Raw genomic sequence first — 12332 nt, 5'->3', positions numbered from 1 at the left:
GACTTTATTAACAGGAGACATCACGCTACTTAACTTCACCACGATAATATAATCTATCGTCCCTATCACCTATTATAGCGTCTCTCGTGCGCGGGGAATTGTGGGATTCGTACAAATCCGACGTATTCTTGGGTAAACAATGTAAAAAGCAAATCGTTTCATATTCAGCAACTTTGTTTAATGGAAAGATTTATTATCATTCCAAACAACCTCCCTCTCTAATGCATACCTGACGGTTCTGCAACCATATTTTTTGTGAACAAAGTTTTCATTTTCTATTTCGGTCAACAATTGTATCAAAGTCAGTAAGAACTACATCTCCCATGGGTCAGCTGGTGCCTTCAAAGTGTTTACATCATTTCTGTGCGCTGTTTAAAGCAGGTTGTGGTGGATTTTACGCTTCTCTGTATGGTACAAGTTATGTTTTTATAAAGGGAATACGCATCTGGTTAGTAATGCTACTGTTATTTTGCACTGTGAATAATATGTAATTTTAGGCAAAGTATGCTTTAGTTGCTGCTTCGTAAAATACACAGTATGTCTGAGGACAAGTACAGCGATATAAACGGCAATACTATATTGCTGAATAGCTGCAGTCATTCAAGTTTCTGCAGAGAGTTCACTATCAGCACTCCAAAGGTGTCTCTGCGCAAGATAATGGCGTACACGTGTTCAGTGTGGCTGATCGCCTATGCTGTTTTTCTTATTACCGAGGTAAGTTTTAAAAAAAGTCCTGTTAGTGGGGTCCATGGCAGTTTCGTGCAGTGCTGAGTGATATCAGCTGCCCATATAGTAAGAACTAAAGGTGTGAGGGGGAATAAAGCATGCTTTGTTACCCATAATCATTAAAAAAAAAGTTTTTAAAAGGTTACCTCAGAATAAGAAAATACGTTTGTCAAACTTATTCTGGTGTAAAGTTCTTTACAGCAGTTCTTACTATTTGTTTTTGAATATTTAAATGAGCGCAAGAGACGACGACACAAGTGTGAGATACTGCTGGGGTGGTTTATGCTTTGTTTTGTAAATACAGTGACAGCTACTATGTGTTAGCAACAGTTACCAAAGGAAAGGAAATGTCTTTGTGTGTTTGACACTGTTCAGAAATCTGCTCTTATATGCAAAATTGCCATGTTTTTCACTAGAGTGGAAGTTGCGTTTTTAATAACGCGTGCCCTTCCATTCTTCACCGTGCATTTTAATCCTTTTTAGAATTGGTCGGATTTGCTTTATTTTGAACCCAGCAGCTGTTGGATTGCAGAAACAAAGTTGACATCTTTCTCTGGATACTAATCGCATGCAAGCGTCATAAAGAGCAATGCATCCTGATAGAAGCGACCCTGCTTTTTAGATGTATGCACAATTGATTGAGATTTACAAAATAACAATGTAACACAAGGATAAAAAAATGGGTTAGAGTAGAGTACAACATATGACTTATTCAACTGATGCCTTTGACCAAGGCGATCTCCATGAAAAACCATTAGGGTTGAAAAATAAAACAGTACAAATGTATGTTGTTGTTGATGATATGTATAGTACCGTAAGAAGAAAAGAGTCATTTAATCCAATACTTCAACATGAAGCTATATATAACCAGTCTAAAATATACAGAAATGGACAGTAGGAAAATGTTTAATTTGCCAGCAGCCATATCACTCTGCAACTCGCAACTAGCAACCCACTGAAGCTCAGCAGGTGTGAGCCTGGTCAGTACCTGGATGGGAGACCTCCTGAGGAAAAACTAAGGTTGCTGCTGGAAGAGGTATTAGTGGGCCCAGCAGGGGGCACTCACCCTGTGGTCCATGTGGGTCCTAATGCCCTAGTATAGTGAGGGGGACACTATACTGTCAACAGGCGCCGTCCTTCGGATGAGACGTAAAACTGAGGTCCTGACTCTCTGTGGTCATTAAAAATCCCAGGGTGTTTCTCGTAAAGAGTAGGGGTGTAACCCTGGCGTCCTAGCCAAATTTCCCATTGGCCCTTACCAATCATGGCCTCCTAATAATCCCCCTCTATGAATTGGCTCTCCTTCCCACTGATAGCTGATGTGTGGTGAGCGTTCTGGCGCACTATGGCTGCCGTCGCATCATCCAGATGGATGCTGCACATTGGTGGTGGTGGAGGGGAGTCCCCATTACCTGTAAAGTGCTTTGAGTGGGGTGTCCAGAAATTATTATTATTAATTTTAATTGGTTTTCTTTCAGAATACCACTGTATTGTCAGCTGCCATATTTGTTACTCTTTTGGGGATGATGCTTCACCTTCACTTTGTGAAAATAGACCACGAGTCGCTTCTCATTATTGGCTCTCTGGGGATTCAGATGTCTTCCTCTTACGCATCAGGGAGAGAGAGCACAACCTTCATAGAGATGGGCAAGGTCAAAGACATTGTCATTAATGAAGCCATTTACATGGTAAGTGGAGCAGAAGAAAGTGGTTCTTTAGACAGTAACGTGTTACTCAGTGGGTAATTCATTACTTTTTTACAAAAGTTCTGTGTCTATTCTCCGATTCCTCTTGTTTGTACCTGTAATTTCACTCCCACATGACTGTCAGTTTTATCTACTATACCAAAAAAACGTTTTGGTTTATAATAGTACAGTTGTACTGTTACGGATAACAGAATTTTCTGTCTCTTTGTGTCTGTGGCCACATTTTTCAAATTTGTGCTTCACTTTGTCTCCCACTTTTCAGCAACGGGTGATTTACTACCTTTGTATACTGTTAAAAGATCCATCAGATCCCAATGGAGTGGCTGATGTTGTACCTCTTTTTCAGGTAAGATCTGAAAAGTATGATGTTTAAGACAAATTTAACTAGCAGTTATGACAATCCTATATTTTCTAAATCAGTATGTAAATCAAAAATCTCATCTAATTTGAAGTTCAGTTAGACTCCAGGATTTCTTCATGTGGTCATATTTTCTGTAGCTGTCACAAGGCAGCAGTGGAGTGTAGTAGTTGGGGCTCTGGTTACACAGTTGGAGGGTTGTGGGTTCAAATTCCTGTTGGAATGCTGCTGCTGTTATACTCTTGAGCCAATCACTCAAATTGCCCTGTTTTGTAAAAATGCCCTGCTATATTAATGAGTCTTCTCCATCTAGGTGTTAATGTAAATGAGAATTAGTTCTCAGTTGTCTTGCTTGGTATGAATTTGGTAAAAGGAATAAGGAATGTAGGATAGACAGTAGTCCATTTGAATAAATCAAGAAATATTCAAGGTGCCATTTCATGTCTTTCATCTCCCAGTTAGTTCATGCCACCTCAAACCTGGTAGCTGGTTTTTGTATGGGAAATGTACGTAGTTCATTTATGGGCTGAAAATCTCATACTTACATACTACTTTTTCTTCCCACAAATCTCAGAGATCTTTAGGATCTTGCTTTAAATATAACAGCACTTCATCCATCATTGAAGTGCAACACCCACCAGAGACAGACATGGCACCCATTCCCTTGAGCAGTGGGACTTCTGAAGCAGATCAGATGTAGAAGTGAGAAATTGTTTCCCCAGTTGAATTAAAGGGAATTTGAGTTGTTAACTCTCTCATACCTTTGGCGGTATAGAACAAGTTACCCGGACATGTCAGAGCAAATATTGTTTCTTTCAATAAACAGCAGGATGGGGTCCTCGGGTTAATGAATTTCTAGCTACCGAATGAGATGGATGTGCCAAATTGCCCTACTCTCGTGTGTAACATTCCTTATGTTCTTACACCTCTACTCTTTCACAAAGCGACAAGTGTTTGTGGTTTACTTGTTAAGGAAAAATCAGTTTCTTTTCTTTCAGAGCTCTAAACCACGTTTGAGTTGTCTGGACAAAGTATATAAGAGCTGTCAAGAAATTATTGGACAGTGCTAAGAAAATGTCAAGGTAAGCTACAACATCTCCCAGAGTACCTCTCTCTGTATTTTGTCATGTTTGTTCTTTTGAAATGATTGACAGATCTACCTTGCTTGTTCAGTCCCTGTGTATATTTTAAGCACTATCTGGTGCTATGGATTGTAAGGCATAAACACCATCTGATATCTCTGAATGATTCCTGTAATTTTTTACTTTGTAGATCTATTGCAGTAGCTTTCATTTAATCATTTTGCATAAACATTAGAAATTTGCCTAGCAATCTCTCAAATGATGTTTTATTTCAGTTTGATTCTTTTCTGGGCATTTTGCCAAATATTAAAATATAAACGTGATGCAACCTGTTACACTTATTTTGTGGTGCAGTTTGCATATCAACTTTAATAGTTCTGTAATCCTCTGCACTTTTTGTGCTGTCTCAGAATGTCTGGCAGTGTTCATGCTAAAACAGGTTAGGATTCAGCATGTCCAGATGTACAACAGATACTCTTGTCGAACATGTGAATGAAACTATTTTTTTTAATTCAAGTTGAATGTAAAGGATATTCCTGAACACCAAGAAGATGAAAACTAGAAGAGGAGTAACATCACTCAACAAAACTATATTCTCGCAGTGATGGTAATTTTCTGAAGCCAGTACTCCTGGGATTGCTGTGGAAGAATGACCTTCCAAAGCAAGGAAAACACATCACCAGTAACTTCAATAGCACACAATATTTTCTGCTTATAATACAGAAAAAAAGAATTGTCTATAAAAACAAAGTGTTGCCTGTCTGAATTAAGATTCCTTCATGGTTAAATTGATACATTTTAGGTTTTGGGTTTTGTGCTGTCTTACATGGAGGCAGCTTAGCTGTATACAGCCTCTTATACAGGGCCCTCAAATACTATAGGGACAGCTTGATTTTGGCCTTATATTCAAGCAATTTGTATTTGTGTTCATGAGGTTAATTTGAATGATAAGAGCAATATATATTTTATTTTAGGGTAATTCCTGTATCCATTGGATAATATTAGAACAAATACATTGAGTTCAATAATGGTTTTAAAGCAAAAAAAAAGTTTTGCCTAACAGTTTTTTTCTAACAGTTTCAATTCCAGTACTATTCATTAGTTTGTGATTGGATGGGGTCTACAATTTTTTTTTTACAACTCCTGTGCAAGGAATCGACTTGCACTGCTTTACAGTACTTATCAATGAGTGTCATGTCCCGAAATGTCTGTACAATAAACTTCATGAAAACTCAAATTTCTTGCTTAGCAAACAAGTCAAAACCTAATATGTACTGTACCAAAGACAAACAATAAATGTAATGCACTTAACCCAAATTGTCCTTTAATTCTGTTTCTTTGGGGTGATATTCGCCATTCTGCTAAACGTCTTTCAGTTGTTTATGAGAAACAGTTGTTCAAATATTTGTCCTTGTCATTTTTCTGAATGGTTTTTGTAATCCCTTCTATCCCCAAGGATATCAGAGAGCCACCTTCTTTAAACTCCTCCAAATCAAGACTCAAAACTTCTTTAGAAGAGGCTTTACTTAAACTGGTTCTGTTCTTTACCCCTTTGTTCCTACTGTATTTAGTACCACCATCTACTGTCTCTTCTAACTTTGTATACTCATTGTGCATATCTTGTGTATTTTTTTTTCTTGTCATTCTGTAAAGTGCTTTGAGAAGCCACTTCTAAAGGCGTTATTTAAAATATTATTAGTTTCTATTGTTGATTTGTTTTATGTAATTTACAATTCTTACGCAGAATAAAACTTGCATGAACTGTCTGTTTTAAACTCTTGCTTTGATAACTTGTACAAATTAAATGCTGGTTATGGGATTTTTTTTATGTTGCTTTGCAATCTCATCTCTTTGAATAGGTTCACAATTTGAATAGTTGCAAAGGAACAAGTAATAGGTTTATTCCATGCTGAAAAAAAGAAGAAAGAACACAACGTTTCGTCCGTGGAGCCTTCTTCAGGTGTGAGAGAGACAGGGCAGTAGGCAAAGGTAAAGTAGCGGGAGAACAAAGGTTGGGAGGAGGAGTGAGAGGCGGGAGCAGGGGACAGAAAGAGAGGCCAATCAAGAGGTGTGAAGTCAGAATGGGTGCAGAGAGGTGTGAAATGAAACTTCCAATGAATGGAGAAAATTTAAAAGAACAGTAGTCTGTCGTTAAGGGAAGGGAGAATGTGTGATCCTAGCTGCAGAATAATTTTAGTTTCGGTGGTCTTTCTGATGTATGAGTTCGGAAAACCGTCTTTGAGAACACAGGCGGAGAGATTAGAGTGGTCGTGGCCGTCAGAGGTGAAATGAGAAACAATGGGCTTGGAGAGATCTTTAATCTTTTTTTAATGGTTGGCAATAATGCAGTACTTCAGGGCAACAACAGGTGGCGTACTTTGTTGTATAGTCAATATCTAGTTTTAAAAAAACTCGCCAATGTTCTCACACAGGGAAATCATATTTCTAATGTGAAACAAGACACTGTTTTGCCCATCTTGCAGATATTGCTAATGCTATCCATTGGGTAAAACCAAAAAATACTGAAGTATAGAAAATACTGTTAAACCTTTTTTTCTGTAAATGTCTAGGTTCTTTGAATTTTCACCCCATATCCCCATATGGTATGTTTTAGGTCTTACCATGAATTAATTTTGTTTTTACTACAAATACAGGTATGGCCATCTGTTTGCCTTTTCAACTGGTCTTTTTAGTACAATATTAAGGAAATCCACCTTGATGTAACCTTACTCTGTCCACACCCTCCCCCAGCTTAATAGAAGCTGTTTTAGCGGTTTGACAGCTAACAGTTTGACTGGTTTACTCTGCTGTTTTTGCAGATATGCAGTACTTGCCAATCCTTTACTTTTTTGCATGCAGTCACTGTTTATTTAATTCAGTGAATCTGTTAGGCAAAGAAGTAAATATCTTAAAGATTCAAATTACCGTTTGCTTTATGCAAATTTTCTGTAAAGTCCCCATTTTAGAAGGAAGCCCTTTGCTCCCTTTGAACTGTGATGGTAGTGCAAGAATTTTTTTGGATGTATTATTGTTTTTCTGTTTATTTCCATTTAATTGTCCGTTTAACAGAAAATGGAGATGGGAAAAATCAGTGTAGGAGTGAAGCATGTTTTTGTTTCGAGATGCAAATTCATGTGTGTTTGGAGAAGTGCTCAGAGAGGTTCATCTAATGCTCCCAAGCTTTCTCCATGTATTTTCAAGAACATGCTGCCTGGCATGTACAATCTGAGACCTTTCTTATCTTAGGATAGCAGTGCACTTTACAGATCTGAAGATACCAGTCACCTTTGAGTCAGCGTCTTGGAGCACTCTTTTCACCCTGCTTCAGTCAGTGTCTGGAAAAATACCTAAACTCACCTTACCAGTCAAGTAGGGAATGTTTGCATATGATATGAGTTTCATGTACATGTTTGCTACTGGATGCAACTTCCTTTACCTGAAATAAGGGCTAAGTGCAGGTGTAGATTTTCTGAAGAGTGTCAATCTGGGTCAGGCAGGAAATCTATATTTGCTTTGACAAATAACTTTGACAATTTATATATTTGTCATATATAGTTGATCAATAAATTGTTTCTCAATATATTTTGAGTGCACTGTAGTATTCATGTCTTTTAAAGGAAATTGCCTGTTTATGCTGTAAATCTGCACTGAAGGTCAGACCCTTGCCTATACCTAAATTCACAAACCTTTGAGTGCCTAAGGCATGTTTTACAGTGTCTTACAAAAGATCCGATCCAGCTGTTTCTTGTGGAGAGTTGAGGATACCACCTTTAACTACATGGTTGAAAAACTTGTTCCAGACTCCCACAATTGTTTGTGTGAAGAAATGCCTCATGTTCTCACTTTTGCAGTGCCTTGAAAAAGTATTCAAACCATTTCTATGATGTCCTATTTTGTGAAATTACAAAATGATGCATAGAATTTTTTTAACTTTATGTTCAAACTGAAGACTTGTAAAGGTAAGCTAGGTTATAGTATATGTCAGCAGAAACTAAAGAGAGAAAACTGAAATGTTAATTTTTCTAGACAGATTTGCTTAAATGTCTTAAGTTGCTTGGCAATCTCTTAGTATCCAAAGTTTTTCCACAGATTTCCTATGGGACTTAAGGCAGAACTTTGTCTTGGCTACTCAATAATACTCACTTGAGTCATTATGCTTCTGAAAGGTGATTTATTGTCCCAATTTTAGGTCTTAAGCAGGTAATCCTCTACGTTTTGCCAGTACTTTGCTCCATCTATGTTCCCAACAGTCTTGACAAACATACCAGTCCCTACTGATGAGAAGCAAAACTATATGTTGTTGCCACTGCTTATTGTCAATGCTTGACAGTAGGGATGGTAATGACTGAGTGAAGCACTGTTTGTTTTGATGTAATGCTACAGTGTGTATCAAGATTAAAAAGATCATGATGGTAGATGCCTTGACTGACCACAAGACCATTTGTCATATATCTGCTGTATCAGTAAGGTGCTTTGTTGCAAATTCCATGTGGCACTACAGATTCTTTTCATTTCCAAGTAAACCCCCTTTGTGGAATGACCGGGATAATGTTGACTCATCAATGTTTTCTCCCATCTCAGCCACTGAACTCTGTAACCCTTTTAAAGTCACCATTGGCCACACTAACCAATTTCCTCCTTTGCTCACTGTGGTGGCATACCCTGATCTAGGCAGTGTCTGAGTGTATTTTGCTACTAATCATCAATCTCACCATGCATAAAGGGATATTAATGGTCTTTGAAATGTTTTTAAACACTTCTCCAAATATGTGCTTTTGTACAGCTCCTTAGTCTACAAGGTTGAATCTCAGCTTGAGATTAAGTACTGAGGGAGCGTACAGAGATGATAGAAGTATATTTATTTTGCAGTCATGTGGCCTACTATTGTTGTACACAGACAGAAGCTACTCAACAAATTGTATGACTCATTTAGGTCATTTTGTGCGCCTAATTTAGGTTTACTTTTTACATTTTTCTTTCATATTATTTACTTTTTTCTTTTTGTGTTTTTTTTTCTTTGAATGTGTGGTAATGTATATATCAAATAATAATTGCTGCTTTAAAATGTGATGACTGCAAGCTTTACAACAACAAAATGTGAAAACTGAGCAAGGGGCTGGATACTTCTGAAAGGGACTGGATGTCCAGGGATTTGCAATAGTGCAATTATTTGTGAATCCTGTTTGTCACTTCTGTTTTCAGTCTTCTTATTTTCACGGCTCTTTTAAAATCTGGACCCTCAGTCTGTTTTGTATTTCTGAGCACTCTCTCAGTCACTCCCTAAGAGTTTCTGTAAAAGCAGCTCTGCTGGTTAACCAAGCGGTAAAAATGATGTAATTGAGCATCTCAAAGCCCTTACTTTGGATAAACCTGCAGGTTTAACAAGGTTTAGAAAGACAACATAATAGCAGTGTTCAAACTCAAAAAGGCCTAGATCAAGCTTCAAAGAGGCACCTTGTTCCTAAAGTTTTGGATGACTCTTACTTTTAGCAGGTTCAGAAATCAATCTCTAATATTTTAAATCATGCTTTGTGTAGCACAGAATATACACATCAGGAGGGAATACAAGGTCTGCAATTGTCCAAGAGCAATACAATCCACACAATGTTTAAAATCGCAGACACTCTGTCTCCACATTCATTCCTTAATCTTTAAATTATAAATAATCCACAGCTACTTTCTAGATGGTGTTAAGTGTATGACCACCTCTGTTAGATGGGAGAACACCTTATAGAGATACTGGATTTACTAAGCATTTACTTTAGTGACACAAAAGGCTTGCTTTTTTACAGCAGCTCACATGAGCACACACCCTAATGTATTATCTTCTGGATGTGTTCTGGAATTAGTGTTTTCTTTTCTTATTGTAATAACAGATATGTCAAGAGAAATCAGCTGTAGTACAATGATTAACCCCTTCTGTGTTGATTGTTGTTTGTTTAGCAGATGCCCTTAACCAAAGGTGACTTACAAATTCCAAAGATAAAATAATTACAGTGTTAATATGATCAGGATGGCTTCTGTGGTATGAGTGCATGGAAAGAAAAGATGTGATGTGGTGCATATAGGGGTCAACAGTTTGCTTACAAGTTTATGTTAAGACCCACATAATATATAAGGCTCACTTACATCTCTATAAAACATCTGCTAAATCCACACTGAAAGTGACCATTTGTTCCCTGCCTACGGATTTCTTTTCTGGGGACGTTTCTCAGACACCAGAGGGGTGATGGTTCTCAGGTTTTCTTCAGTCTGGGCAGTGACAAAGTGTGAATGGCTTGCTGGCAAATTAACCAGCCTACCTGGAGGTGTGAAATGATCAGGAACCAGGCAAGAGGTGTCAGCCTGGGATCTTTTTCTTCATGTCCTTACCCAAACTTAGTGGTGCCATAAAAGTCAGGGCAGCAGGAGCTGTCCACAAATCAAGTCCTCTATGTGTATTACTCATAGGTTTTAATTGCTTTTAGTGCTTATGTTGTAAACAGATTTGCACATAGAGTATAATGTTTCTCAATAGGTTAAGTCTTGACTAAAAGCAGTATCAGTGAGAACTTCAGCAGAGTTTTTACAAGCAAGCTTTTAATTTCTGAACTGAAAAAAGGGTGTACATTTTATTTGCATGCAAATACTTATTACATTTGTTGACAGTGAACGATACATTTCCTCTGTATAATCTGCTTTGAAAGACTTTTGTTTCCTATTATCGGTCTAGTCCATGCATGTTTTTAAGATTTGTTTTATTAAAGCTAAACACATTTTTCAGATAGTGTAGTGGGCTACGGGAATTGCATGGGTCTCTGTGTTTCACACATTGTTTCCTTTGTGTCAGTTTCCTTCATTGTCCTTCATAATATTAAATTGTTGAGGCTTGAATAGTGCCAAAGACAGTACATTTAAACCTAATAACTGGTTGTTGAAGGCGGAATGTACATATTAAAGGAGTTTGTTTTTCAATTTATAAAACTGCAAGAGATAACTTGTACTTAGATTAACTTTGGTGTTTTTTTCCACCACTTTTAGCTATTATTTGCGTAGTAAAACTACCAGAATCACAGATTTGTGTTTTAGAAGGTAGTGGGGAATCTTTGTTTTGTATTTGTATTTGTTTTGTAGCAGCACTGTGAGAAATGTATGTTACAGTCTGGTTCAGACTTTAGCCAAGGGGTGAAATTGACCTGTAGCACATACTTATTGACCTTTCATAAACTTCTCTGCTCAGCCTTGGTTCCGGTTACTTTTATCAAGCCAAAACACAATCATCTTGTTTGGAACAAGTAAAGGTTTATTCCATGCTGAAAAGAGAAGAAAATAATCACATTTCGGCTGTGGAGCTTTCTTCGGGTGTATTGTTTATTCTATTTCACTTTGAGTTTTGGCATGGGCCTAATTTTTTGCTAACTGATTTTCTCACTCTCATAATGGAAGAGTACTATTAGACTGAGGCAGGTGCGGCCTTCTCATCGTTGGACGACGTTTGAGTGCGCCCGAGGCAACTTGGCAAGCACCATCCTTCCAGTTTCATTTGTGTTTTCTCTTGTTCTCACCTCGAGCAGGCTGTTGCCGTATTATTTCAAGCTGTTTACTGTATGCGCAGCGGTGTTTCAGATATTGTTTTAAGCTTGCCCACCTCTGTGTGGCAGAAGCTTTCTTCGCTGTTGAGCAGGTCTTCGTGTTTCTGCACCTGTGTGAACTTTCACCTGGACAGATCAGTTTTCATGTTATTCAAATGCTGTTCCCGCTGCAGTAAGGGATTTTGCTGTGAAAAATATCCTGCTGTGCAGGAAGTTAAGTATCTCTGGCAGCCCAGAATCTAATTGTTAGTATTCGGTGATATGATCATAATGTGTATGATTTTGTTGTTCTTTTCCTTCTAGCAGGACTAATACAAAACAATAAAATAAGATTTGTCCCTTGAATAAAATCGCTGAAAAAAATATATACAGCTGACTGTGTTGCTAATTGTGTTTAACTTATGTTAAGTGAAGTGCAGGCTGCCCTTGAAATGATATTGCAAAGGTTGTGATCAGAAATGTAAAAACAGCCCATGTTTCAGAATAAATTTCCAGTAATGACAACTGCAAAGATCCAATGTTTTTCTGGCCCAGGTGACTAGATATTCAAGTAAAACGTGAGTGGCCTCCTTCAGAGAAACAGCCTCTGGCAGTGGTGGAGACATCAGTCACGTCTGTCCTTCTGTATCCTTTGAGCCTTACAAGTGACTTGTGAGGAGGACAAATGGCTGTGATCTTAACTTCATCTAATAGTTTACTGTGAAGACTATCCTGTTTTCTAATTAAACTAAGAGTAATTGTAAAATAAAGGATCATTTCTCAAATTCTTGTAATACTTTGGATAAGATCAGGATAATAATATAGATAATTGTTGTTCGGGGTTATCTCTGGATATACCTTAAATTGTGTGTGTTTTAACCAAATGAATTTCCAAGCCTTTTGTTCCACA

The 12332-nt window shown here is 37.7% G+C and overlaps 1 protein-coding gene across 1 annotated transcript; it reads left to right on the top strand.

The window, feature by feature from the left end:
* The first annotated feature begins 340 nt into the window (after window positions 1-340).
* On the top strand, window positions 341-5183 carry pigh (phosphatidylinositol glycan anchor biosynthesis, class H). The gene is made up of 5 exons (XM_006632432.3): window positions 341-714; window positions 2205-2414; window positions 2695-2778; window positions 3789-3872; window positions 4390-5183. Exons 1-4 carry the CDS (start codon window positions 538-540, stop codon window positions 3858-3860), a joined length of 543 nt encoding a protein of 180 aa, XP_006632495.1. The 5' UTR covers window positions 341-537; the 3' UTR covers window positions 3861-3872; window positions 4390-5183.
* The last annotated feature ends 7149 nt before the right edge of the window (window positions 5184-12332 follow it).

Source organism: Lepisosteus oculatus, chromosome 8, assembly GCF_040954835.1.
Source record: "Lepisosteus oculatus isolate fLepOcu1 chromosome 8, fLepOcu1.hap2, whole genome shotgun sequence".
Classification (NCBI taxonomy): domain Eukaryota; kingdom Metazoa; phylum Chordata; class Actinopteri; order Semionotiformes; family Lepisosteidae; genus Lepisosteus; species Lepisosteus oculatus.
The sequence above is the reverse complement of the archived record's forward strand: the minus strand, read 5'-3'. Positions and strand labels throughout refer to the sequence as shown.

Coding starts and splice junctions, on each gene's coding strand:
- pigh (XM_006632432.3), top strand. CDS start 538: ATGTCTGAGGACAAGTACAGCGATATAAACGGCAATACTATATTGCTG. Junction 715..2,204: donor CTGTTTTTCTTATTACCGAG/GTAAGTTTTAAA, acceptor GTTTTCTTTCAG/AATACCACTGTATTGTCAGC. Junction 2,415..2,694: donor TTAATGAAGCCATTTACATG/GTAAGTGGAGCA, acceptor CCCACTTTTCAG/CAACGGGTGATTTACTACCT.